This window comes from Leptodactylus fuscus, chromosome 8, assembly GCF_031893055.1.
Source record: "Leptodactylus fuscus isolate aLepFus1 chromosome 8, aLepFus1.hap2, whole genome shotgun sequence".
NCBI lineage: Eukaryota > Metazoa > Chordata > Amphibia > Anura > Leptodactylidae > Leptodactylus > Leptodactylus fuscus.
In genome coordinates this window covers 88,941,992-88,969,895 of record NC_134272.1, presented here as the reverse complement: position 1 = coordinate 88,969,895, position 27,904 = coordinate 88,941,992, and the positions used below count along the sequence as shown (strand labels likewise).

At 43.7% G+C, this 27,904-nt stretch overlaps 1 protein-coding gene across 1 annotated transcript; it reads right to left on the bottom strand.

Moving 5' to 3' along the window:
• Window positions 1-2,943: 2,943 nt before the first annotated feature.
• ABCB6 (ATP binding cassette subfamily B member 6 (LAN blood group)) lies at window positions 2,944-25,514 on the bottom strand. The gene is made up of 20 exons (XM_075284607.1): window positions 24,836-25,514; window positions 22,567-23,107; window positions 20,823-20,960; window positions 17,439-17,622; window positions 16,727-16,819; window positions 15,010-15,202; window positions 14,802-14,923; window positions 14,405-14,514; window positions 14,175-14,240; window positions 13,959-14,084; window positions 13,791-13,867; window positions 13,071-13,134; window positions 10,367-10,452; window positions 9,129-9,186; window positions 8,133-8,237; window positions 6,537-6,711; window positions 4,884-4,996; window positions 4,506-4,600; window positions 4,318-4,386; window positions 2,944-3,508 (listed from the first exon to the last, which is right to left on the bottom strand). Exons 2-20 carry the CDS (start codon window positions 23,083-23,085, stop codon window positions 3,352-3,354), a joined length of 2,550 nt encoding a protein of 849 aa, XP_075140708.1. The 5' UTR covers window positions 23,086-23,107; window positions 24,836-25,514; the 3' UTR covers window positions 2,944-3,351.
• Window positions 25,515-27,904: the final 2,390 nt, after the last annotated feature.

Below are 27,904 nucleotides of genomic sequence, written 5' to 3'. Positions count from 1 at the left end.
CAATGCGTCATATCGTTACGTGACACTGATGCCCAATCACAGGTCTTAACGGTCCCTGACGTTGGACAACAGTCGAGCACATACATATAATGACTGAGACTGTCTGCAAAGCACAATCATACAATACAGTCCCACAATACACTTCCTAGTAAGGCTGCGTTCATATGGTGCTTTTTTTAAAAAAAAATACATGCGGTTTTCTGATTTTGAAGCAAATACCCACTGTGTGAACACAGCCCGAGCAGGACCCACAATGATCAAACTCTCACATCCATTGCAACTAAAGTCAAGTGCACAATGAACGGCCCATGATCAGGACACACAATTATGCAAAAGGAGAGGAATTTTTTTTTTTTTTTATGTCGTCTCAATTAGAAAAATTCATTTCACCACATTTTTTGACCATGTATAAAATAAAAAACCTCGGAAAACCCCTTTAAGTTTCAGATTTTTATTTTTCTCATCATACAATACTTTATTCGGCCCACGGATGGCGCTGTAGAATAAATACCAATCTACCCCCCTCCGCTGAGTAATCAAAAGACCCGTTTAATTATACAAAATATTAACTAAAAAGCGGAGGCGGGGTTATAATGAACCCTAAACCTGAGGTTACTCTATATACACACACACATCACCAGTGTGTACGAGGTATCGTAGGTAGGCGCAGAGCGGCCCCGTATATTGGCTGCAATGTACCAAAGCAGTGTTTGAAGAGTTAATTAGTGATACAAACGTCTCTGCAACCTTATGGCAGGGGTAGTTGCAGAACTACAACTCCCAGCATGCATACTTGCTTTGCTGTTCTTGGAACGCCCATGGAAGTGAAAGGAGCATGCTGGGAGTTGTAGTTTCACAGCAGCTGGAGAGCCAAAGGTTCCCTATCCTACCCCTGTGTTAAGGGAAATGAGAAAGCGACATGTTGTAAATATATTTATGTGATAAGGGAGATCTGATCGCCGCTTATCCCGTCCTTATGTGGCCAATCTGAGCAGGATTATACGGGTGATAAGCGATCCTGAGGATTAAAGAGCCATAGGCGGCAACCCCTGTACAGTAGCGTCACCGGCTAAAAGAGTTTGAGCACAGTCCCTTAAAGGGGATGTCCAGGACCAGAAAGACAGGACAGGTCATCAGTATCAGATCGGTCAGGGTCCGACACCTGCAACCCGTCCAGATCAGCTGCTTCGGCCACCAAATGCCATATTGGATCTACAGCAGGAAGGAACACTGCAGCTTCTGGTCTGTATACTGCAGCGATGGCCCCGGAAATAGGAGCAGAGCAAATACAAAAAACCTGATGGGATATCAGTATCAATTCCCTTCAGGTCCTGGACAACCCCTTTAATGATTCCAGCAGGCCAGGCTCCACCGTGCAGGTAAACAGGTAAATGCAGCCCTAGGGACCCTTCATTCTCAGGATCAATGGGGGGTTCCAGAGGTCAGACCCTCACCGATCACATGACGGTGCTATTAAAGCCAATCCCTGGCAACTTTACAAGGGTCGCTGCTGCAGGGTAAGGTTTGGAGAGCCGTCCTAGAAGACATTAACTTACACTCAGTGAAAACTTAAAGGGGCTGTTCACACATGGCAAAATCAACCAGGATGTTTTTTTTTGTTTTTTTTTTAGCATCCTGAAAAAAGCAGCATCAGTCACTCCCATGGAAAACAATCATAGGCTGGAATGTGGAACAGATTTTGAGGTGGAATCTGCCCTTAGAATCAGCTCCAAATTCCTCAGTGTGAAGATACCTTAAAGGGGTTGTCCAAGAATAATAGAAAACCTCAGGGGTGGCGGGGGAGGGTGTAAAAGTAAAAAAATAAAACAAAAGGTAACCGTCGCCTGTCCCTGGCACTCTGTTGTAGAGTTGTGGTCCCTCATACCCCAAAGCTGGCACTCATTGGACTGGTCATGGAGAGTCACATGCCTGCCGAGCCCAATCACTGGAAGGGGAACGGTGATGTCACTCAGATATGTCACCGGTTCCTTCTGCTGAGGCTGCTGATTGGTCTAAGTGGTCATGTCAATCTCTCTGCTACTGGCCCCGCAAGTCCTGGCATAGGAGGCAATGGGGACCGGGACTCTACAACAGAGCGGAAGGGATAGGTGAAGATGGGAGGGAATGGGGACCGGGACTGTACAACAGAGCGGCAGGGATGGGCGAGGATGGGAGGGAATGGGGACCAGGACTGTACAACAGAGCGTCAGGGATAGGCGAGGATGGGAGGGGATGGGGACCGGGACTGTACAACAATGTGGCAGGGATGGGTGAGGATGGGAGGGAATGGGGACCGGGACTGTACAACAGAGCGGCAGGGATGGGTGAGGATGGGAGGGAATGGGGACCGGGACTGTACAACAGAGCGGCAGGGATGGGTGAGGATGGGAGGGAATGGGGACCGGGACTGTACAACAGAGCGGCAGGGATAGGTGAGGATGGGAGGGAATGGGGACCGGGACTGTACAACAGAGCGGCAGGGATAGGTGAGGATGGGAGGAAATGGGGACCGGGACTGTACAACAGAGCGGCAGGGATGGGCGAGGATGGGAGGGAATGGGGACCGGGACTGTACAACAGAGCGGCAGGGATGGGTGAGGATGGGAGGGAATGGGGACCGGGACTGTGCAACTGAGTGCCAAAGATAAGTGAGAATAGGAGAGAAAAGAGCCTGGAACTGTACAACAGAGTGCTGAGGGATAGGTGAGGATGGGAGGGAATGGGGACCGGGACTCTACAACAGTGCCCAGGGATAAACGAGGATGACACTTTTTTTTTGTTTTACAACAACCCGGCAGGCCCTGAGCTTCCTCTAATTCCTGGACAACCCCTTTAACATTTAGGATTTGGGTGTAAGTGTGAATACGAATCACTGATAGAAAGAGCTTATATGGAGCATTATAAGACGAGCAGCTGGCACAAGGATGCAGACGTGTCTGGAGGTTGTCAGAACGGCAGATCTAGTAGTGATTATGGCGGCCGGGAGGTTTCCACAGTGCCTGTCAGTTATCCCATGAAGGACATTACCGCCAGCCTCAAGTGGCTGATAACAGCGGACAATAGATCACATTCAACTGTGTAACATACAGAAAATAGACTTTAGGTTGCGTGTCCCTTCACACATGGCACAGCAAAAATTAATTTGGGAAAATCCCCCATTGACATTGTGCTTGTGGAAGCTTTGTTCCTGGGGGGCCATGTTGTGCCCCCTCCCCTTATTGCAGACCATTAGGTCATTGCAGGATTTAATCCGCCTAGAATGCTGAGGAGGGAGAACTATTCAGGAGCAGCCGCCGGCGCTGTCCATGGCTGCAGCCCTGCCCGGGGGGCACGGACGTCCCTGCTCTGCGGTCAGTGAGGTTTCCTCAGCGCTGGTTTTGGCTGCTGTAGTTTTTCGGATGCACGGTCTTTTCTCTCAGACTCGGAGTCAGACGACGACTCGTTGCCGCTCTGCTGTTTCTGCCACATTCCTGCATAGACGCCTCCCTTGGCGAGCAACTCGTCATGCCTAGAAAGGAAGGAGACGGACAATGAAGCTCTGGTTTCCTCCAGACACCAACCAGTGTATTGAAATTTTTAGAAATTGTGGACAGTCATCATTAAAAATTTAAAGGAGTTGTACCAAGTTTAGAAGTTACCCCCTATCGATAACGTGTCCACAGCAATTCAGAGAATGGAATCCGATATCCCTTGTTCTGATGGAATCCCATGCCGAGTGTGCGCCCTGCCGCCCCATTCATTCCTATGGGAGTGCTTAGCTAGCTGCGGCAATCCCTGTTCCATCAGGAGGGGGAACATGGAACCCAATTCTCAGGCTTGGTGGGGGTCTTTTCTATACAGTAAAGTACTGTATCCACCATGCACGTTGCTAGACGGGAAGCCAAATATAGTAGAAGCCTATGTATACACCAAGGGAATTCCTGGCATGAGGGTTGCCGTCTGAGAGGGGTGTGTAGACTTTTGCAACTATGTTTTTCTGCTCCAATGTATCTAATATACCCCAAAGAAACTTTGTAAATAGTCTTGAAAAAACAAAAAATAAAAAAACCACCCAGCGTTTTGTACATAAAGCTATAAATTGCCATAACAGACTACAAACAAATCTTGTGTGTAGTCTGGCGTTAAGCAATTCATAGGTAGCAGCTGAAAGGATGAAAACCACATACAGGGTTTGTTTGTAGCCCGTAACCATGAAGGCACATAGATCTGCACAGAAGCTGTATACTCAAAACGGTAGGAGATTCCTATTCAAGACGAGTTGCAAAGTTGCCTCATATTTTTTATTTCTGCCCTGATGACATGACTGAGCGCACTCACCTTCCTCTTTCCACGATCTGCCCTTCCTTCAGGACAAGGATCTGGTCTGCGCTGATGACGGTGGAGAGTCTGCAATCCAGATTAGAAAAATTAGAAATATCAAAATTTTAATACTCTCTGGATTATTATTATTTTTTTAAAGGAGCAGGAATTCTGCATTTAGAATGGAAAAACGGACGCCCCCTTACCTATGGGCGACCACAATCGTGGTGCGGTTTGCGCAGACCTTGGCTAAAGAAGCTTGGATATTCCTCTCCGTTTCTGTGTCCAGGGCGGAGGTGGCCTAGGAAGAGAAGACAGAGAAATCAGTGTCCAGTATATATTCTATAGGCCAAATGTAGATGAAAAACTTCATGGAAACGCCGCCTGACAGTAACCTATAGTTTGTAGAGAATCGCATAAATAGCAATTCCAGAGTATGACGTCATTATTGGAGTGGTTACCAACAAGAGGCCCCCAATACCCGCTAGTAAAGGAAGCGATTCCCAGAATAAGAGTGTATCAGGGAATCGCTCCGCAAACAATTCCTCAAAACCGCAGACGTGGTCTAATCCATTTAGGGTTACCTCATCTAGCAGGACGATCTGTGGCGCCTTTAGTATGGTACGTGCAATGGCAACTCGCTGCTTTTCTCCACCGCTCAGTTTTAGACCTCGTTCCCCGACTTGTGTTTCATAACCTGCAAATGTGGAAAGATTTGGTAGTGCGTATGATGATAGCAGGTATATAACTAGATACAGCCCACAGATACAATATACAGCCCACAGATACAATATACAGCCCACAGATACAATATACAGCCCACAGATACAATATACAGCCCAGAGATACAATATACAGCCCACAGATACAATATACAGCCCAGAGATACAATATACAGCCCACAGATACAATATACAGCCCATCTAGATGCAATATAAAGCCCAGAGATACAATATACATCTCATAGTTACAATATACAGCCCACAGATACAAGATATAGCCCATCTAAATACAAAATGCAGCCCACAGATACAATATACAGCCCACAGATACAATATATAGCCAAGAGATACAATATACAGCCCATCTAGATGCAATATAAAGCCCAGAGATACAATATACATCTCATAGTTACAATATACAGCCCACAGATACAAGATATAGCCCATCTAAATACAATATGCAGCCCACAGATACAATATACAGCCCACAGATACAATATATAGCCAAGAGATACAATATACAGCCCATCTAGATGCAATATAAAGCCCAGAGATACAATATACATCTCGTAGTTACAATATACAGCCCATCTAGATGCAATATAAAGCCCACAGATACAATATACATCTCATAGTTACAATATACAGCCAATCCAGATGCAATGTAAAGCCCAGAGATACAATATACAGCCCAGCTACAGTATAGAGCCCACAGATACAATATACAGCCCGCAGATACAATATACAACCCAGCCAGATACAATATACAGCACACAGATACAATATACAGCCCACAGATACAATATACAGCCCAGCCAGATACAATATACAGCACGCAGATACAATATACAGCCCACAGATACAATATACAGCCCAGCTAGAGACAATATACAGCCCAGCTAGAGACAATATACAGCACACAGATACAATATACAGCCCAGCTAGATACAATATACAGCCCACAGATATAATATGCAGCCCAGCCAGATACAATATACAGCACGCAGATACAATATACAGCCCAGCTAGATACAGTATACAGCCCACAGATACAATATACAGCCCAGCTAGATACAATATACAGCCCACAGATACAATATACAGCCCACAGATACAATATACAGCCCAGCCAGATACAATATACAGCCCACAGATACAATATACAGCCCAGCTAGAGACAATATACAGCACACTGGTATAATATCTGGTCTGAATGGCTGGACAGCAAGAAGACCCCACTCCCGAATAAATTTATCATTTCAACCTGTAATGGTGTGATAAGCGGCTCCCATACTTCTAAGATGCTTATCTCCTCCTTGTTCTCTTCTCATTTTATAGAGAATCTGGGAGATTGCCGTGTTGTCCTGGGAACAACTCCTCCACAAAGGAAATAGATATTGGACAGGAGATAAGTAACTTAAGAAGTCTGTGAGCCGCTCATCTCCCCATTAAATTGTTTATGACCATTTTATGATATTACTGTCCGCTGAGTATTTTCTATAATCAACAACTCACCATCACGGAAAGTAAGGATCCGCTCGTGGATATCAGCCGCCATCGCTGCCTGCTCCACCTCCTCATCTGTAGCAGTGACTCGACCGTAGCGGATGTTGTTACGTATCGTGTCATTAAATAATACAGTGTCCTGGGGTACTACACCAATATGGGAGCGCAGGGATGCCTGCAAGACCTAATAGGTACATATGAGATAAATAGACATATAGATATGAGATAGATAGATAGATAGATAGATAGGAGACAGATAGATAGATAGGAGACAGATAGATAGATAGATAGATAGATAGATAGATAGATAGATAGATAGATAGATAGGAGATAGATAGATAGATAGGAGACAGATAGATAGGAGATAGATAGATAGATAGATAGATAGATAGATAGATAGATAGATAGATAGATAGATAGATAGGAGATAGATAGATAGATAGATAGGAGACAGATAGATAGGAGATAGATAGATAGATAGATAGATAGATAGATAGATAGATAGGACATAGATAGATAGATAGATAGATAGATAGATAGATAGATAGATAGGAGATAGATAGATAGATAGATAGATAGATAGATAGGAGATGGATAGATAGATAGATAGATAGATAGATAGGAGATAGATAGATAGATAGATAGATAGATAGATAGATAGATAGGAGATGGATAGATAGATAGATAGATAGATAGATAGGAGATGGATAGATAGATAGATAGATAGATAGATAGATAGATAGATAGGAGATAGATAGATAGATAGATAGATAGATAGATAGATAGATAGGAGATAGATAGATAGATAGATAGATAGGAGATAGATAGATAGATAGATAGATAGATAGATAGATAGATAGATAGGAGATAGATAGATAGATAGATAGATAGATAGATAGGAGATGGATAGATAGATAGATAGATAGATAGATAGATAGGACATAGATAGATAGATAGATAGATAGATAGGACATAGATAGATAGATAGATAGATAGATAGATAGATAGATAGATGGATAGATAGATAGATAGATAGATAGATAGATAGATAGGAGATGGATAGATAGATAGATAGATAGATAGATAGATAGATAGATAGATAGGAGATGGATAGATAGATAGATAGATAGATAGATAGATAGATAGATAGGAGATAGATAGATAGATAGATAGATAGATAGATAGGAGATGGATAGATAGATAGATAGATAGATAGATAGATAGATAGATAGATAGGAGATGGATAGATAGATAGATAGATAGATAGATAGATAGATAGATAGATAGATAGGAGATGGATAGATAGATAGATAGATAGATAGATAGATAGGAGATGGATAGATAGATAGATAGATAGATAGATAGATAGATAGATAGGAGATAGATAGATAGATAGATAGATAGATAGGAGATGGATAGATAGATAGATAGATAGATAGATAGATAGATAGATAGATAGGAGATGATAGATAGATAGATAGATAGATAGATAGATAGATAGATAGATGATAGATAGATAGATAGATAGGAGATAGATAGATAGATAGATAGATAGATAGATAGATAGATAGATAGATAGATACAAGTACAGACTGATAGACTCACTGTGGAGATGTCTTGCCCGTCTATTCGGACGCTGCCACCTCTGACATCATAGAAACGGAAAAGCAGTCGTATGATGGTGCTTTTTCCAGAGCCAGAAGGTCCCACCTAGCGATACAACATGTGAGGGTTAAGCGCCAATCTTCACATTTTTTTAATACATAGTTCTCAGTATTTTCCTGCATTGTTACAATGTTTTTCTCTATTGCACACAAAATAAAAGCAAGTTTGTAAATTACCTTGATTAAAAATCTCCTTCCGTTGTGTGTATTATTACTATGCTTACTTATATAGCGCCATCATATTCCGCAGCGCTTTACAGACATGGACAGACACTGTCCCATATAGGGCTCACAATCTACACACTGGGAGATTGTAGAGCTAAGTAGACCTGTGTGTTTCCATGATTGCAGACTACAAGAAACCCTACATGTATCGGACATCTTTGTGAACGGACACTTGAGGACAGGCTTGGACAATAAAGGACAATGCATGGTGTCACATTTAAATCAATGCAAAATGTAACAGACACAGCTAGTGTCCAATGCTAATGCCCACGCAAGATTTTGCACGGACATTAGCATCGGACACCGACGCTAGTGTGAACGCCCCCTTACAGACAGTAGTAGAGGGGACATTAAAATTAAACGGATCTTCTGGGATTTTATACTGAGGGCATAACCTTAGGATGGTCCTTCCATAGATGGGGGTATCACCCTGAGAAGAAAGCACACCAGTCCAAGCATGTATGGCCATGTCTGGTGTGACAGACACAGAGCAAAGCTGCAATACCAAATACAGCCACAAAGACGAGGGTGTCGCTGTTTCAGTTCTACAGTGTAGGAATGCTGGTCATTATGTTAATCTGAGCGACAATGGTTTCACATACTTATCATGTCCGACATACGGAAAACAGGATCAGGATGGTTTGTGTACATGACTATTGCTATCCAGACCCATGCAATAAAATAGACCCTCAGGGAAAAGTCTACAACTCACCAGTGCGACCGTCTGCCCCGGCATCACAGTGAACGAGATATCGCGGAGAATCTCCCTCCTTCAAGAAAGAAAAGGAGACCATGTAATAATGATACAATATTATAGAAGGAAGTGCGGTAAGTGCGTCAGATGGACAATCGGAACGGAGTCTCTGGATTATTCTGCATTAAGCCCCTGTGCACACACACACGTTCACAGCACACTGACCCATTATGTTCTATGGCCTCATATACACGCAGTATATTATTATGGGTCTGTATATGGGTCAAAACTCAGGACAGCTCCTATTCCTATCCATTTACCAAACGAAGGTTTGCGTGGGGGCACAGGTGGCACACAAATATCATCCATGTGCCATTTTACCACGGATCTGGCACCTGCACGTATTTGTGTGCCGATGTCCTTACATGTACAGTTTGAGCTTGCTTGAGATTATAAGGGTCCACTTTTGCATTAGACACAGCACCACCCTTCTGCTCGGGCTGCTAGTGGTACTGCAGCTCAGCCTCATTTATTTGAATGCTGTCATTTCAGAAGCTTGCCACTGAGTGGCGCTATTTCAGGAGAACGCCTCTTCATTTGCTCCTGTAAATTTTGCTTTACGGTGTGATTTAGAGGAAAATCAATCCCTAGAACTGATTCATTTGTAAGAAATGCTTAAGGCATAATCTGGATGCAATAGCGCCCCCTAAGCTGATGAACACTTGATATAATAAAGAGATAAGAAGCAAGCCAATAACACATGCTGGCGGGTCACAGGCTATGGCTGTCCATCAAGACCTTGCTTCGGACACAGCAGACTGTCATTATTAGTTTCCCAATCCAGACTTAAAGGGGTTGTGCCATTAAGGACACTTCTACATTGTAGTTTGGATTAGGGATGTGCATTTTATGGCACCACCCCTTTAAGTGTCTGATCGCTGGGGGTGCGACCACCCAGTCCTACAGTTCAAGAGTGATCGGGGATTGGGCTATCGGCACTGCATTCACTTCCATGGGGCTGAAGAGGATCCTGGAGATTACAGTCCTGACTTTCAGTCCCCAGTTCTTCTGATCAGTGCTGGGCCCAGCGGTTGTACCCCAAGAGATCAGACTCTTATCGACTGTCCTGAGAATAAGCAATAGGATTGTCCAGGATCGGAAAGCAGTTTCCACTATACAGAGATTTACAGATTCCAGGAACTCTACTGTATATTAACTGCAGATACAAGAGACCTGCGGCCAAATGACCCTCGTACCCGTCTGTGTAGCTGAAATGCACATTCTCAAACTCAATCTTTCCAGAGCGGAATCTCAGCGCGGGGGCATTCACCAAATCCTTCACCTGCAAACAGAGGAAGATGATCAGGAAGAGGAAAAAACATTCGGTTTCCAATCTGATGTAAATAGGTAACAAAATTCTGTGTGTTGATCAAACACCAAAACAGAAGCTCTAAATCCCCTGCACAGACAAAGAGTAAAACAGTGAAAGTCTGTTTTCCCACAGCTACCACTAGGGGGCGCTCACTGTGTACGGAATTACACATTGAACTTATTAAGAAAAGTTACATATCCTAAAGAGAAGTCACTAATATCAGATCTGTCGGGGTCTAACACCTGGAGGCTGCACTGATCATCTGTTCTCATCAGCTGATACACAGAAAATGGAGCAGGAAGCAGACAGTGCTGTTCTCTGTGTAGTGGTCAGACTTGGTACTGCACATCGGTTCTCAATCACTTAAATGGGAGGAGATCTGCAGTGACACTTCTTAGCCACTACACAGAGAATGGTGCTGTCTGCTTCCTACTCTATTCTCTGTGTATCAGCTGTTGAGAGTTGTTGGACCTCACAGATCTGAGATTAGTGACCAATCTCGAGGATCAGGTGATATTCTGGTTTTGGTGACCATAACCTATCTATCTGCAGGGCTGAGATGATACTAACCTATCTATCTGTAGGGCTGGGGTGATATGCTGGTTCTGGTGACAGTAACCTATCTATCTGTAGGGCTGGGGTGATATGCTGGTTTTGGTGACAGTAACCTATCTATCTGCAGGACTGGGGTGATATGCTGGTTCTGGTGACAGTAACCTATCTATCTGTAGGGCTGGGGTGATATGCTGGTTTTGGTGACAGTAACCTATCTATCTGCAGGGCTGGGGTGATATGCTGGTTCTGGTGACAGTAACCTATCTATCTGCAGGACTGGGGTGATATGGTGGTTCTGGTGACAGTAACCTATCTATCTGCAGGGCTGGGGTGATATGCTGGTTCTGGTGACACTAACCTATCTATCTGCAGGGCTGGGGTGATATGCTGGGTCTGGTGACAGTAACCTATCTATCTGCAGGGCTGGGGTGATATGCTGGTTCTGGTGACAGTAACCTATCTATCTGCAGGGCTGGGGTGATATGCTGGTTCTGGTGACAGTAACCTATCTATCTGCAGGGCTGGGGTGATATGCTGGGTCTGGTGACAGTAACCTATCTATCTGCAGGGCTGGGGTGATATGCTGGTTCTGGTGACAGTAACCTATCTATCTGCAGGGCTGGGGTGATATGCTGGTTCTGGTGACAGTAACCTATCTATCTGCAGGGCTGGGGTGATATGCTGGTTCTGGTGACAGTAACCTATCTATCTGCAAGGCTGGGGTGATATGCTGGTTCTGGTGACAGTAACCTATCTATCTGCAGAGCTGGGGTGATATGCTGGTTCTGGTGACAGTAACCTATCTATCTGCAGGGCTGGGGTGATATGCTGGTTCTGGTGACAGTAACCTATCTATCTGCAGGGCTGGGGTGATATGCTGGTTCTGGTGACAGTAACCTATCTATCTGCAGGACTGGGGTGATATGCTGGGTCTGGTGACAGTAACCTATCTATCTGCAGGGCTGGGGTGATATGCTGGTACTGGTGACACTAACCTATCTATCTGCAGGGCTGGGGTGATATGCTGGTTCTGGTGACAGTAACCTATCTATCTGCAGGACTGGGGTGATATGCTGGGTCTGGTGACAGTAACCTATCTATCTGCAGGGCTGGGGTGATATGCTGGTACTGGTGACACTAACCTATCTATCTGCAGGGCTGGGGTGATATGCTGGTTCTGGTGACAGTAACCTATCTATCTGCAGGACTGGGGTGATATGCTGGGTCTGGTGACAGTAACCTATCTATCTGCAGGGCTGGGGTGATATGCTGGTACTGGTGACAGTAACCTATCTATCTGCAGGACTGGGGTGATATGCTGGGTCTGGTGACAGTAACCTATCTATCTGCAGGACTGGGGTGATATGCTGGTACTGGTGACACTAACCTATCTATCTGCAGTGCTGGGGTGATATACTGGTCTGGTGACAGTAACCTATCTATCTGCAGGGCTGGGGTGATATGCTGGTTCTGGTGACACTAACCTATCTATCTGCAGGGCTGGGGTGATATGCTGGTTCTGGTGACAGTAACCTATCTATCTGCAGGGCTGGGGTGATATGCTGGGTCTGGTGACACTAACCTATCTATCTGCAGGGCTGGGGTGATATACTGGTTCTGGTGACACTAACCTATCTATCTGCAGGGCTGGGGTGATATACTGTTCTGGTGACAGTAACCTATCTATCTGCAGGGCTGGGGTGATATGCTGGTACTGGTGACAGTAACCTATCTATCTGCAGGGCTGGGGTGATATGCTGGTACTGGTGACAGTAACCTATCTATCTGCAGGGCTGGGGTGATATGCTGGTTCTGGTGACAGTAACCTATCTATCTGCAGGGCTGGGGTGATATGCTGGTTCTGGTGACAGTAACCTATCTATCTGCAGGGCTGGGGTCTGACAACACACTCCCTTTAAGGGGTCAATGCAAACTATAACACAGATGTGACCAAAACCAGAGGGACAAGAAAATCCAGCTACACGTTATATAGACAGCAGAGTGATTCTGGTCTTGCTGGTCGCTGCGCTCACCTCCTGGTCTTCACTGAAGAGTTCAAACATGTTTTCCATGTCAATGAAGGAATTCTGAATCATCCTATTGAAATATACGAAATGCAGAATTCAATAACTTAGGTAAAGCTCATGTTCAATTAAAGTGACTTCATCTCCTGTCTCATCAGAGGCTCAGACGGCAGCCCAGTCCGTTCCTACATGCTTTACACTGCAGCTCAGTCCCTTCCCCTATGTTTTATACTGCAGCTTAGTCCCTTCCCCCATGCTTTACACTGCAGCTCAGTCCCTTCCCCCATGCTTTACCCTGCAGCTCAGTTCTTTTCCCCCATGCTTTATACTGCAGCTCAGTCCTTTCCCCCATGCTTTACACTGCAGCCCAGTCCCTTCCCCCATGCTTTACCCTGCAGCTCAGTCTCTTCCCCCATGCTTTACCCTGCAGCTCAGTCCCTTCCCCATGCTTTACCCTGCAGCTCAGTCCCTTCCCCCATGCTTTACACTGCAGCTCAGTCCCTTCCCCCATGCTTTACACTGCAGCTCAGTCCCTTCCCCCATGCTTTACACTGCAGCTCAGTCCCTTCCCCCATGCTTTACACTGCAGCTCAGTCCCTTCCCCCATGCTTTACACTGCAGCTCAGTCCCTTCCCCCATGCTTTACACTGCAGCTCAGTCCCTTCCCCCATGCTTTATACTGCAGCTCAGTCCCCTATGGTAAGTTCTCACACTTGTCACCCCTCTTACCTGTAGTAGGTGCCGAACCAGTTAAGAGGAGTATAGAGCTGGATAATGTAGGTCCCAAACAAGACATAGTCCCCGACCTGTAAATCCAAGATGGAGATGTCAGCAAAACCCATCTGTACAGAATCAACCAGAACTCGGACAAATCTGATAAATCGGACGTCCACTTACTTTGAACTTGTTCTCTGTGACAAAGTAGGCGCAGAGCAGAGAGCCGGCCAGGAGCCCGAGCCCGATGATCAGGTTCTGGGTCTGGTTTAGGAAGGCCAGCGTAGCATTCACCTTCCACTCTGACACCTGCCAGGGAGAGAATAACAGGACCGTTGTGGAGTGAATGTGAACACTGCCTTACATGTTACTGTATAAGGAATAAGGGCTCGGTCTTACCTGATACTTCACTATGGCATCGTTGAATCGGCTCACTTCGTAAGACTCGGCATTGTAATACTTCACCTGGCAAAGAAGACAATAGGTAACAACGTGAAGCGATTCTAAAGACGGCCATAGCTATTCCTCCCGACCTACCATTCACATGCACACCCAGATTAACCAATGTGAACGTGTTCTCAATGGGAAGAGCCGTAAAAGAATCAGATGGCGCAGCAGAGAGGACTCACCGTTTCAAAGTTCAGCAATGAATCCACAGCCCGAGATTTGGCCTCGTTGTCCCGGGTGTTCATGTCCCGGCGGTATTTAGTCCTCCATTCAGTGATGATGATGGTCAGGGCTGAAAACCAAGAATGAGAAGAGTAAGAACCTCAAACGCCAAGACCCTCCTACCTAAGACTCCTAGGCCTAAGAGTCTCAAACTCTATCCCCTAAGATATAGGATTCTAAGATTCTTGGCCGCTACTGCCTAAGATTTCTGGAACTGGGATTCTAAGCCCTTATAGCCTAAGGTTTTGGAATCCAAGACGCTCAGGGTCAACCCCTTGAAGATTTCTAACCTTATTGTATAAGATTTCTGACTCAGGGACCCCATTTTGTAAAATTTTTCTCTCTCCAAATGCTTACTCAGGTATAAAGTCATACAGATGAAGATGATCAGTCCAAACCAGGCGTTGAAGGAAGATGTGAAATAGATGATGCCGATGATAATATCCGCGATGGTTGGAAGGATACTGAATACAATGTAACTGTAAGAGACAAACACACCGGTCACATATACGGGCTCCAGCACCCTGACCTATGGCACCATGCACCAGTCTCCCAAAGTCCTCACCTCAAGAGACTGTTGATGCTGCTGGTTCCTCTGTCTACACTGCGTAGCACTTCCCCTGTCTTACGGCCAAGATGCCAGCGCAGAGAGAGGGCGTGCAGGTGGGCGAACAGGCGGATCTGCACCTCGCGGTTTGTAAACTGCTGCACTCGGATCCATAGGAAGGTGCGCAAGTTACTGACAAAGCCAGTCGCACCTTAAAAAAAAAAGAGGGTGGAAGGAAAGTTTAGAAAAATAAAAAAAGAAGGACATGGGAATCTTTAGACACAGGTATGTGAAGGGTGCACCAGGCGCTGCAGCAGAGGTGGGGGAGGATTATAGCAGGGGTAAGGACCATGGATCCAGAGTGGACCAGAGATTCCAACTGTCCGGGGCCCCAGATCTGCAAGAATCCTCAGACCTGCCATCCTGGATGCATCGACGCAGGGCAGGATCTACCCCAAAGCATATCAGTGAAGAGGACCCTGGATGGGTAAGTGTATACCTCTTATTGTTGTCTGGACATAGTTACATAGCTAGTGGGTTGTAAAAAAGATCTTAGGTCTACCCAATGCAACCGAGGTCCTGGGTGTGTGAAAACATTTTAGGGGTCTGATTAGGGTATAGTCTATGAGCTGAATTCATTTTAGGATCTGGTCTGAGGTCAGAATTCATTTTAGGCCTAGTTTGAGGTCGGAATTCATTTTAGGAACTGCATCTGGGGTCTGAATGAGGTTAGGAATCTGCTGAGGGGTTTGATCAGGTTTAGGGATCGGAGTCCTAATTCATTTGGGGTAATGTCTGGTTTCCTAAGAAATAATAAATGATGTAAATAAATGCTAACAAGACATTATCTTTACTTTGGTGTTCAGCTTGGAAGTTCTCCAGACCCCAGACTCTGATAAAACTACAATAGCTGAGCGGACCCCTCCTAGGACAAGGCGAGGGGTTAAACATGGCTTATATGGGAGGCAAAGATCCTGACATTGATCTGCGTTTGGCTAATGTGCTTCATGTAATCACAAGACTGTGTAACTGTTACAATGTATCACTGCTTCTCTACAATTATACATGACAGTGTGGCTGTTACAATGTATCAGCTTCTCTACAATTATACATGACAGTGTGGCTGTTACAATGTATCAGCTTCTCTACAATTATACATGACAGTGTGGCTGTTACAATGTATCAGCTTCTCTACAATTGTACTTCATAGTATAACTTTTACAATGTATCACTGTTTCTCTACATGGGAAGAATATACAAATCTGACTTCCATGATGTAATTAGGATGTCAGTGCCTCAAGTGTGCACACCAATAGAGGGCGCTGACTGAGAATGTGCAAGTCTATCTTCCATGATGTAATAAGGAAGACAGAGTCTCAGTCAAACAAACCTATAGAGGGCGCTCCCTTTAACATCATGCCGACCTTCTCAGAGGCCTTTGTTTGCAATGATATTGGGATTGTACGAGATACAGTCTCTCAGCCAAGGACAGCTGTTTCAATGTACGTGCATCTCATCAGCTTCTCTACAATTATACATGACAGTATGGCTGTTACAATGTATTACTGTTGTTCTGTACTTTAAACTTTATGGCACCACTCAGTTGTCTCTGGGAACTTATACTACAAGTGCAGGACCCTCCTTAAGAACAATAATTGCTACTCCAACCCCCTTGTATATAACTGTACCTATGCAAGTAGAACCTGTATAGCAGACCAGAGGTATCAGACATTACCTGCCCCTCCACCTTGAAGTAGCTTGAGTAGAACATACACGCAGACAGTGAGCGCCAGGGCGTGCCAGGTAGACCCCTCCGTCAGCTGGTCCACTGTTTAAAGAGATAAAATGAACAGAATTACATAATGAAGTCAGAATTATAAAGGCGGGGGTGCCCTTTCTTTCAACCCATTGTCTCCCACTAGGTGAGATTGAGGGGTGGCAAAGAATTGCCATTAAACAGGCATCAAGCAGCCATGTACAGATAACTAATAGGACTTGGCCTAATACACAGTCAATAATGTACTATATACTACAATATAGACATATGGCAGTATATTGTACAGGAGATCGGTCATCCAGTACTCTGTGTCTGGATTTAAAAAAACGGTTTCGCCGCGGAGAGCTCAAAATGCTCACCGGTGCTCACGGCCGGACTCGGCATGACAGGTTTCTGTCTTCTGTCGGCAGAAGACGGAAACCTAATACAGAGTGCCGAACGCTAGTTTGAACCAGTGTTATAATCCCCTTGTGGGGCAATAAAAAAGTAAAGAAAATGTATTAAAAATAAATAAATAAATAAATAAAAGTATAGTCAACAGAAAAACTGAAGATTTTTCGAAGCTGGAGATGGCAAATACGAAAAAAAAAAAAAAGTCTTAAAAGAGTAAAAGTTAAAGGGTTAAAATGTGTTACTAAGGAGTAAAGCAGAGATCCCTCATCAGCCTCACCTATAGTTTTATAGTATATGGGAACAAAGACATTGATGGCTCGTTCGATGCCCATCAGTCCCATACAGAGGAGAACTAGAAGCTGCAGCAGAACATTCCCTCGAGGCCACATGTACGGTACCAGGAGACGGACCTTCTTCCAGAATCCCTGCCACGTGGACTCATTGGGGTTTCTCAGGAGAGGCTGAAAAAAGAGAATCATCAGCAGATTAGTCAGTGAACAATGACAAGGATTTGTAGCCTGCGGTGCTTTGTGTAGGAGAACCACAACTCCCAGCAAAACCAGCTCTACCTGAGAGACAAAGACAGCTCTGCTACATCTATCACCAGTCACTAAAACCACTTCTATTGGCCCTTTGGAAACGACTTCATATAAACGCTGAAACACTCACCATGTCCGGCTGAACACAGAAGTATCAAAACTACCGCACTACCCCAGCGGAGCCCCAACCAGGGAGGACACTGCAATAATCATCATAATCCCCAGCAGGCCGAGCATGAGGTTATACAGAGGTCTATGGGCAAATACTACTGTGTATTATATATACCGGAACGTCTATATCACAGAGGTCACATAACTGACCTGATACCATCACCCAAGAGACCAAAATACATCCAAAATGGCTAAACAATTGGGAATATTATAGTAGTTATATTCTTGTACATAGGAGTAGTATTATAGTAGTTATATTCTTGTACATAGGAGTAGTATTATAGTAGTTATATTCTTGTACATAGGAGTAGTATTATAGTAGTTATATTCTTGTACATAGGAGTAGTATTATAGTAGTTATATTCTTGTACATAGGAGTAGTATTATAGTAGTTATAGTCTTGTACATAGGAGCAGTATTATAGTAGTTATATTCTTGTACATAGGAGGTAGTATTATAGTAGTTATATTCTTGTACATAGGAGGTAGTATTATAGTAGTTATATTCTTGTACATAGGAGTAGTATTATAGTAGTTATATTCTTGTACATAGGAGGTAGTATTATAGTAGTTATATTCTTGTACATAGGAGTAGTATTATAGTAGTTATATTCTTGTACATAGGAGGTAGTATTATAGTAGTTATATTCTTGTACATAGGAGTAGTATTATAGTAGTTATATTCTTGTACATAGGAGTAGTATTATAGTAGTTATATTCTTGTACATAGGAACAGTATTATAGTAGGTATATTCTTGTATATAGGAGTAGTATTATAGTAGTTATATTCTTGTACATAGGGGGCAGTATTATAGTAGTTACTAGCTGGTACCCGCAACTTCGTCTGCGGTGATTGTAGCAGTGGGTATATACAGGCGCGGGTAAGGTTTTGGTACTGTGTATAAGGTATGGGATATGAAATGTAACTTTGTATCTTGTTTTTGCTGTAATTCAGAGAATACGGGAGACTTTTGTGTTGCAGTTACTTTGTATTTGAGCTGCTATATATACGGTGTTCTGAGAAACTTTACATAGTGACTTTGGGACAGAGGTATTTGAAGTTAACCCTTTCCCGCCGATGGCATTTTTTGATTTTCGTTTTTGACTCCCCTCCTTCTAAACTCCATAACTTTTTTATTTCTCCGCTCCCAGAGCTATATGAGGTCTTAATTTTTGCGGGACAAATTTTTCTTCATGATGCCACCATTAATTATTCTATATAATGTACTGGGAAGCAGGGAAAAAATTCAGAATGGGGTGGATTTGAAGAAAAAATGCATTTCTGCGACTTTCTTACGGACTTTGGTTTTACGGCGTTCAGTGTGCAACCAAAATGACATGTCCCCTGTATTCTGTGTTTCGTTATGATTCCGGGGATACCAAATTTATATGGTTTTAGTTACATTTTGACCCCTTAAAAACAAATCCAAAACTGTTAAAAAAAATTCTAGCTTCTAGCTAGAGCTATCAGAATGTGGTTTTAATCACCATTTTTCTTCTTTTTTGTCATTTCACATCTATTTTCTTTTGTGTGTTTTTTAACCATGTCGGATTAAAAGTTATTTTTTAACTTACCTGGTCGAGCGGATCCTACTATCCTTTTCTATATGCTTCAACTACAAAGTGCCTTAGTCAGAGGCCAGGATCGTGCACCCAGGAATTATAAGGACTTATCAAGCTAACTGGAGGTGGTGAGCTATATGCTTATTTTTCTTATCTATTTATAGTTATATTCTTGTACATATGAGCAGTATTATATTAGTTATATTCTTGTACATAGGAGCAGTAGTATAGTAGTTATATTCTTATATATAGGAGCCGTATTCGTGCACATAATACTATAATAGTTATATTCTTGGGCTTTGCTCTTTAAATCATAAATGCCACCTCCTGACGAAGGCATTGCGCCGAAACGCGCGTCGGGGTTCGGGCATTGCGGTGCTAGCCCCTGCTAGTCTACTTTAGTGACCCTATTATGGGTAAGTGCTAATTTGCCAAAAAACTTTATAATAGGACATGTATGTGTACTATGCTATATTGCATTTATAACGTTTTTTCAACCATAATGGACATCCATTTATGGGATTGTATATAATAGAGTATTGGCATTCTTTATTACTGTATGCACTTGCATCAATATGGTTTTAAGATAACGCCACACATGTGAATCGTGTTTGTACAATCAGTATGTCTCAGGTGAGACTATATACTGGCTACACATATCTTGTATTATGTTTTAATAACTAAGTAGTACTTCCAGGGACCAGCTTCCTAGCTGGCACTTTGCAATACCCAGCTTTTTGTATCTGTATTTCTTCATCCTGACATTGTCCATATTGTTTTTGTATTTTGTATATTGTTGTTTAATAAAATTGTGGAATTTTAACATTATATCATGTGTATTGATGCTACAACATTTGGACACCAGATGTCATACTTACCTTGTTGTTTGTTTATTGCTCTCAGTTGTGTGGTAAGGACAGGTTTTTGTAGGGCCCATAACAGGCATAAAAGATACACGCAATCATTGATATATGCGTGTTTGTGTTGTGGTTTGGTTTCTTACAAAGTGCCTTAGTCAGAGGCCAGGATCGTGCACCCAGGAATTATAAGGACTTATCAAGCTAACTGGAGGTGGTGAGCTATATGCTTATTTTTCTTATCTATTTATAGTTATATTCTTGTACATATGAGCAGTATTATATTAGTTATATTCTTGTACATAGGAGCAGTATTATAGTAGTTATATTCTTGTACATATGAGCAGTATTATATTAGTTATATTCTTGTACATAGGAGCAGTAGTATAGTAGTTATATTCTTATATATAGGAGCCGTATTCGTGCACATAATACTATAATAGTTATATTCTTGGGCTTTGCTCTTTAAATCATAAAAATTTACTTCATCTTCACTTTTACAGCTCCCTGTGTTTTATCTCCTCTTGCTCACCTGGGTATTCTCGATATCTCTTTCATCTTCATTGATAAGGATAATATACGGCTTGCGCGGCCTCCCAGGGGCTAAAAATCCCAGCATGAACAGGAACAAAGTACAGACGTATCTAAGAGTCCACAGGCCAAACTGCACCTGTAAAGATGTCAGATTACAATTTAATATGATGAACACTGAAAATTAATCTAAACATGTCTGAGCCTCAATAATTCTAAAAACACTTCTACAATATATCTGTACAGGAAGACTGCAATGGAGTATACAGGACTGCAATAGAGTATACAGATATGGGAATCCTGAATCTGATAACTTGCTGCAGTGTGATATCTTATCACAAAAGCCATTGAAAAAGTCAAATAAAAGTTTCTCCTATATGTTTAAATAGATGGATTCTGCCGCCAGAGATATGATCTATCCATTACTTGCACATCATTGTCGCTTAGAGCCGGGTTAGGCCTAAATAAAAATCACAAATTTGCAAATATTTTAATAAATGAACCGAAATAAACGATGCATACAAAATCACATCGGTAAACGTTCAGGTTCGGTTATTTTTTGATTAATCTCCCAGCCATATTGTAGTTCCATTTACACGGGGGAGGTTATAAATCGGCCATAACTTTGGTGGCACAACCACAACCTTAAGAGCCAAGTTATAGTTTTCTACTGAATCTGAACATATCCGGCTGTGTGATATATATAGTTACATAGTATTCTGGGACTTCTGTAAGTGATCACCCATCCAGCCCTGGATATTACTGGAGTCATGTAGTAAAGGTGAGGACAAATAGACATTGTAGATTTCAGCTGCAGTTACACACCTTGTATTTCTAGAAAGTGATATTTTGTCACATGAGAATTGCGCACATGGTTGTCACATGATTTACAAGAAAAACGCTGCACATCCTATGTCAGTTTTATGGGGTACAAAGCATGAAAGTTACAAATCTTTGCACAAAAACATGCAACTTTTTTCTCTTTTATGTCTTCCTCATCACTTTTCTGAAATGTGAAACAATCCCTGAATTCTATGCCTATGGAGTAGATTTCATTACAGGTACACGATCCGGCGGGGGGTGCGCCTGATATATTAGGAGGCCTGTGCGCACCCTCCACCAGTGCAAGGGTTATGAAGACTGGCATTGAATTGAGTTCTTACGGACTGCGGCTGATACTGAGCTGTCACTTAAGTCGGTGCGTGGCTGCACCCTTAGGTCTTGGCTAGACGACAACTTCAGATGGTTGCACTTCAGACTCAGTGACAGGAGTGAAATTTACAAGGATCAATTGCAAATCAATATTAGGCTCTATTCAGATCCTTTGGATGTCTCTGCTGCACCGCAGAAAACGCAGGTGACAGTTGTGTAACTAGCACCATAGTGTAGCCCGGAATACTCAGCACACGACAGCTCTGCAAGTAAATGTAGCATGACAGCCCGATGGGAAAAAAAAGTTGTATTCTGATATTTTTGTGTGCAGTGTTTACATGTGACAATGCATGCTCCGTTCACATGAATGGACTGCCTATTATTACCAATTGGAGATGAGCGAATAGTATTCGAAACTCTAGTTTTGAATACCTCACTCCATAGGAATGAATGGGTGCGGCTGGCGCTGGCAATTAACCCCTTGCTGTTCGCCCGCTCCTATTCATTCCTATGTTTCGAATACTGTTCAAATCAACACTATTACCAATACCTATCGATCAGTATGTAGAACAGATAGAACCGGCAGGGCTTACCTTCTGTGACACATTCTCCATCGATGTCCACCACCAGTGCGGACTCATCCATGATATAAATGCTAAGTTCTCTGCAGCAAAGGCCAGGGCCCAGAACAGGAGGAGCACGACTCCGTGGCCCCTACTGCGCTCTCGCTCAAGAGCCCTTGTACGCTCCAAATGAAGCAGCCAAATGCTGAAGCCCCAAGCCCCTGCCGACAGGCAGCCATGTACAATCATATATCCATACAGGACCTCGGTGCCCGCAGCCTGCCAGATGAGCCCTCCCAGGGCCTGGACTATCAGTACAATGGACAGCACCAGCTGCAGGCGGTACAGGCGGGACTTGGGCACATACTTAGGCTCCATTGTTCGGCTATTCTTGGCGTAAAAGACGGATTGCAGGGTCCCCAGAAGGAAGGAGAAGCTGAGAAGAACAGAAGGGACCAAAGTGAAGTAAAAACAGGGAGACAGACCATGGTCCAGCCATGCCTGGGACACACTGCCATTGTGTTCACAGTAACTTCCTAGTGCCGCCATTCTTCCAGTAGGGGTCAAATCCCTAAAAAAATAAAAATATAATTACTGCAATTAAATCTCTCCAATACGGTATCCAAAAAAATATGATGATTGACATATTCGAGTCCAGATATTGTGCAGAAGATCAACAGGCCGGTTTTGTTACCACAGCAAACCAATGAAGGCTCAGTTTCATTTTTATGGAGCAGAGCCAGGCCTGGTTGCTTCGAGCAACAAAGACAGTCTTACTATTAGACCGTTTGGATAAATGAGGCCTAGTATTTTACTAAATTTACACTAGGCCTCATCTACGCAACCAGAGTCCAGCTTTCATGTTCTGCAATGGAAAAATTAACTATGGACTCTGGTAACAAGACCGCATCTTCTCCGGTAACAAGACCGCATCTTCTCCGGTAGGCCAAGGTTAGCGGTGTTCTTCATGACACATTCATTTCTAGGGCCCCAGACACACAACTGTGTATTTTCATGGTCCTGTGTATGGGGCAAAACTCAGGACAAGTCCTATTCCTGTCCATTTTGCGGCCCATGCTCACTGACATTAGTGAAGACACGAGCGGCACAAAGCCGTCATCCATGCCATATAATCACACCCGGCTACATGGACTCCTGTGCATGTCACTAGAGATGAGCGAACACTGTTCGGAACAGCCGTTCCGAACAGCACGCTCCCATAGAAATGCATGGAAGCGGCCGGCCGCTGGCAAAGTCTGCGTGCCAGGTGTTTCCATTCATTTCTATGGGAGCGTGCTGTTCGGATTGGCTGATCCGAACAGTGTTCGCTTATCTCTACGATGTTACCAAGACAGGGAATTTGCCTAGGAGTCCAGTCATGTAAGATCATTGTGTTGCCCTGTGACTGCTTCACTAATGTAAGTGAATGGAACCGCATCGTGACCCCAAAGCTGCTGCAACTGCGTTTTCTAGTTTTTCCTGCATCGCTTTTCCATTGTGGACTATCTGCTTTCATTATACGTATAGGGAAACCGCCAACGTTTCCATATGGCTATCTGACATGCTGAGATTTCCAAAAACGCAACTATTTTTCTGCAATGTGTAGATGGCGTTCACGCCAAGTTGGGCCCCTGGCCTTAAGGAAGTTTTATAAGATGCTTTTTCTACATGGCATCACCAAGTACAATACGCATGGCGATCTTCGCGCTGTATCATCCTGGTTTATCTGTTATCTGTTCCTTCTCCAGCCCCTGCGCTGTTGTGATGTAACTTACTATAGGTTTCTCGCTTGTACGATTGTGGTAGACCCTGTGTGATTTTGTGTGTTACTGTCGCTAATGTTAACCTATAGGGGATTGTTAAAATTGTGTAGACTGAATACAACTGTAACAAACCATCAACTGTAAGAAGTTTTAGTTTCTTATATTTCAAGTGTCTGCAACGAATTTAAAGACAGTTGAGAAACTATATAAGAACTTGTCACACAACTCAGAAAACATGTCAAGAACAAGGTGAGGTTAGAGATGCGGAAGACTGTAATATTACTTCATACGTGTAATTTACTGCAGGTCACACGTCTCCGTACACACGGGATACGTTACAGCCATTCCATGCACTATTACATACGTGTACTACAGGTTCTGACATATATGCAACATTAGCAACCTGTAACTTAGCAACACACCGATACATATATCCCAAAGTATCCAGAATACACAATTCCAGGATCACGACTCTGTGCGGTGCCTTTAAGAGACTCAAGTTGTGGAATAATCCACATTGTGTCCTTGTCACTCACCTTTTCTGTTAGATGTCTCTTCTTCCTGCAGCCTCTCCGGCTGGTTATATATTAGCGAGTCCCTCTCTTTGTATTGAAGACAGTCTCTCAGTGTGTGCCGGTCAGTTCCTACCTTCTTTAGACAGTCTATGTCTCTGGCAATATCAAGCTCTCTGCATGCACTCTCTGAGCTGGGTCTGTCTCTAGCTGTCTCTATTTACCTGCAGAAGTCTCTGAGCTGGGTCTGTCTCTAGCTGTCTCCTTGTTTACATGCAGCACTCTCTGAGCTGGGTCTGTCTCTAGCTGTCTCTATTTACCTGCAGAAGTGTCTGAGCTGGGTCTGTCTCTAGCTGTCTCCTTGTTTACATGCAGCAGTCTCTCAGCTGGATCTGTCTCTAGCTGTCTCCTTGTTTACATGCAGCAGTCTCTGAGCTGGGTCTGTCTCTAGCTGTCTCTATTTACCTGCAGAAGTGTCTGAGCTGGGTCTGTCTCTAGCTGTCTCCTTGTTTACATGCAGCAGTCTCTGAGCTGGGTCTGTCTTTAGATGTCTGTCTATTTACATGCAGCAGTCTCTCAGCTGGATCTGTCTCTAGCAGTCTCACTATTTACATGCTGCAGCCTTCAGTGTCTCTGTGCAGGTAGCCGGGGTCGCCTGTCTCTCAGGATCCAGTGCCTGTCAGCCTGTCTCTCATTGCCTGTCTCAGTGTGTGGCAGGGCGCATGTTCTCCTGCAGCCGGCAGAGCGCTCCTCTGGGTCCCTGCGCCCGCCCTGTTAGTAGCTGTGACTCAGCAGATGTCTTTGTGGACAGTGACTCAGCTTCTCACTAAGCCGCACAATGTGATCAATCACTGTCACCCCTGTCACCATGAGCAGGCACTGAGAGAGCAGATACCCATCCTGATGTCTATATCCCTGCTGTGCACTCATAGGAAAGTGAATCCTGCATCCATCTATTATACATTATGCAGCCATTCCTCATTGTTTTCAGGAACTCTGCTTGCTGTCTGTAACCAGATTAGAAATGTTAGCGTGTCCTCCATCGTACATATCCTTGACTGTTGCAATGGGTTACTGTTGTGTTCACAACTATTGTGCACATAGATCCCGGGCGCCCTGCATTCTGGCTGCTGTCCCGCTCGGCAGGGGTATGAAATAAATTAGCAATATGCATAAGAAAAACGGGGAGGGAAATGTGGTCTAACTTGTGCGTATATCATTCAATGTCGCAACTCACGTTCCTGAAGATGGCAATGCACGGATATAAAGTTTCCACGGCTGGAAAACATGGATCCAAGAGCAAAGGCGCGTAAAAAAAATCCAGCATTCACCTTCTTCTGAATAAAACGTAACTTTTAATTCATTAAATTATTAAAATACAAACTTCATGTTGATGAACAAAAATAAACTCTATGCAATGAGCAAATGTAATAAATTCAACTTATCCAGCCCCCGTCTCTGCTGCTGCCATCTTGGGAGCCATAGACACGACGTAGTGACATCACGCCATCACGCCTGCCCAAAGCCGCCAACAGTAGGGACAATAGATGACCGTGGGCGACATAAATTTACCCTTGATGTATTTTACCGAACATTTAAGCCTTGATAACATGGCGGACACCTCTTTTATTGTAATCGGGCCTGCGAGATTTAGGGCAGCTTTATTAAACTGTGACTGCCCACAGCAGCCAATCACAGCGCGGCTTTCATTTTCCAAGGGCAACATTAGAAATGAAAGCTCTTCTGTGATTGGTTGCTATGGGTAACAAAGATAATGGAAGTTTTAGGTTAAGGCCTAAAAACGCAGCAGGTTCATTTTCGCCGCAGAATCGCGAACGCTTCTCCCGATATATTTAATAGGGGGAATAAAAATGCAGAGAAAAAGTTAAAACTCAATGAAAAAAAAAACACAATGTGTTTTATGTGCAGTGTTTTATAGCTGCGTTTCAGTAGGTGGGGCCTTAGCTTTAGGCTGTTTAATAACCCACCCACACCGTTCACTATACGTCTCAGGAGGGGCGGGGGGTGTAAATCATTGATATCTGTCACATTCAGGATTATAATATATGTATAATATAGCGCAAGGCTTCATATTTCGCTACCCAGCAGTTATACGGCGTCGCTGTCAGATATTGAAAAATCACAAATCAGAGAGATAAGAAGTGTCTGGTATCGACCACGTTCATGTCCTGGTACAAGCCAAGTATCGAGCTGGGTCACGGCGGACGTGATCAATGGTGTAACCTGCTGCTCCGCCGCTCAGAGCTCGACCGCTATCTGTCAAGTAAGTTGGGCGACAACCAAGATGGCTGCGAAGACATTAACTCATACATCATCCCCTAATCTGGAAAAATGGTAGGTCGGTGGTTCTCAGTACCCAGGATTTGTCACTGGAGGGGGACATTATACTGTGGGGGCAGCTGAAGGGGAGCATTATACTGTGAGGGCAGCTGAAGGGGAGCATTATACTGTGAGGGCAACTGGAGGGGTCCCACCATCACCCGACTGATCCCGGTGACTTATTACATTGTCCCTTTGTGTCCGTTGTGGTGTCTTTGTTTTTACGAGGAACGTTATCCTCCAATGCAGAGGTGAGTACCGCCTTAGAAAAGGTTAAATAGAGTTTTTTACCATTATAAGGCCCGGTTCACACCAGATGTCAGCCGTATTTACCAGACTCTCAGCGCCATAGTCACCTATAATAAAATAAATAAAATATAATGAAACTGTAATCAGTTGCGGAAAACATAAAGGTTTGTATTTGTTGGAGAATTTTTTAAAAACAATTTCGGGAAAAAAAATTGGTCATTATTTACCCAATTCTCCAGTTCTGTGGCATAACTTATAGGTCTTATTTTCCAAAGATCATGAGCTACTTTTTTTGTGATGATTGATTTCCCAACCTCACACAACCCTATCCTTAGGTCATCAATATTAGACTGAGGGGGTCTGAGTCTCGGCACCCCTGCTGACCAGCTGTAGGAGGAGTTGTGACACGCATGCAAGCACTGCAGCCTCTTCCAAGGTTTGCAGGTTTTTTCATACTTGCAAACGTAATATATAGTGTGTGCCAGCCTGCAACCTCATCCAAAC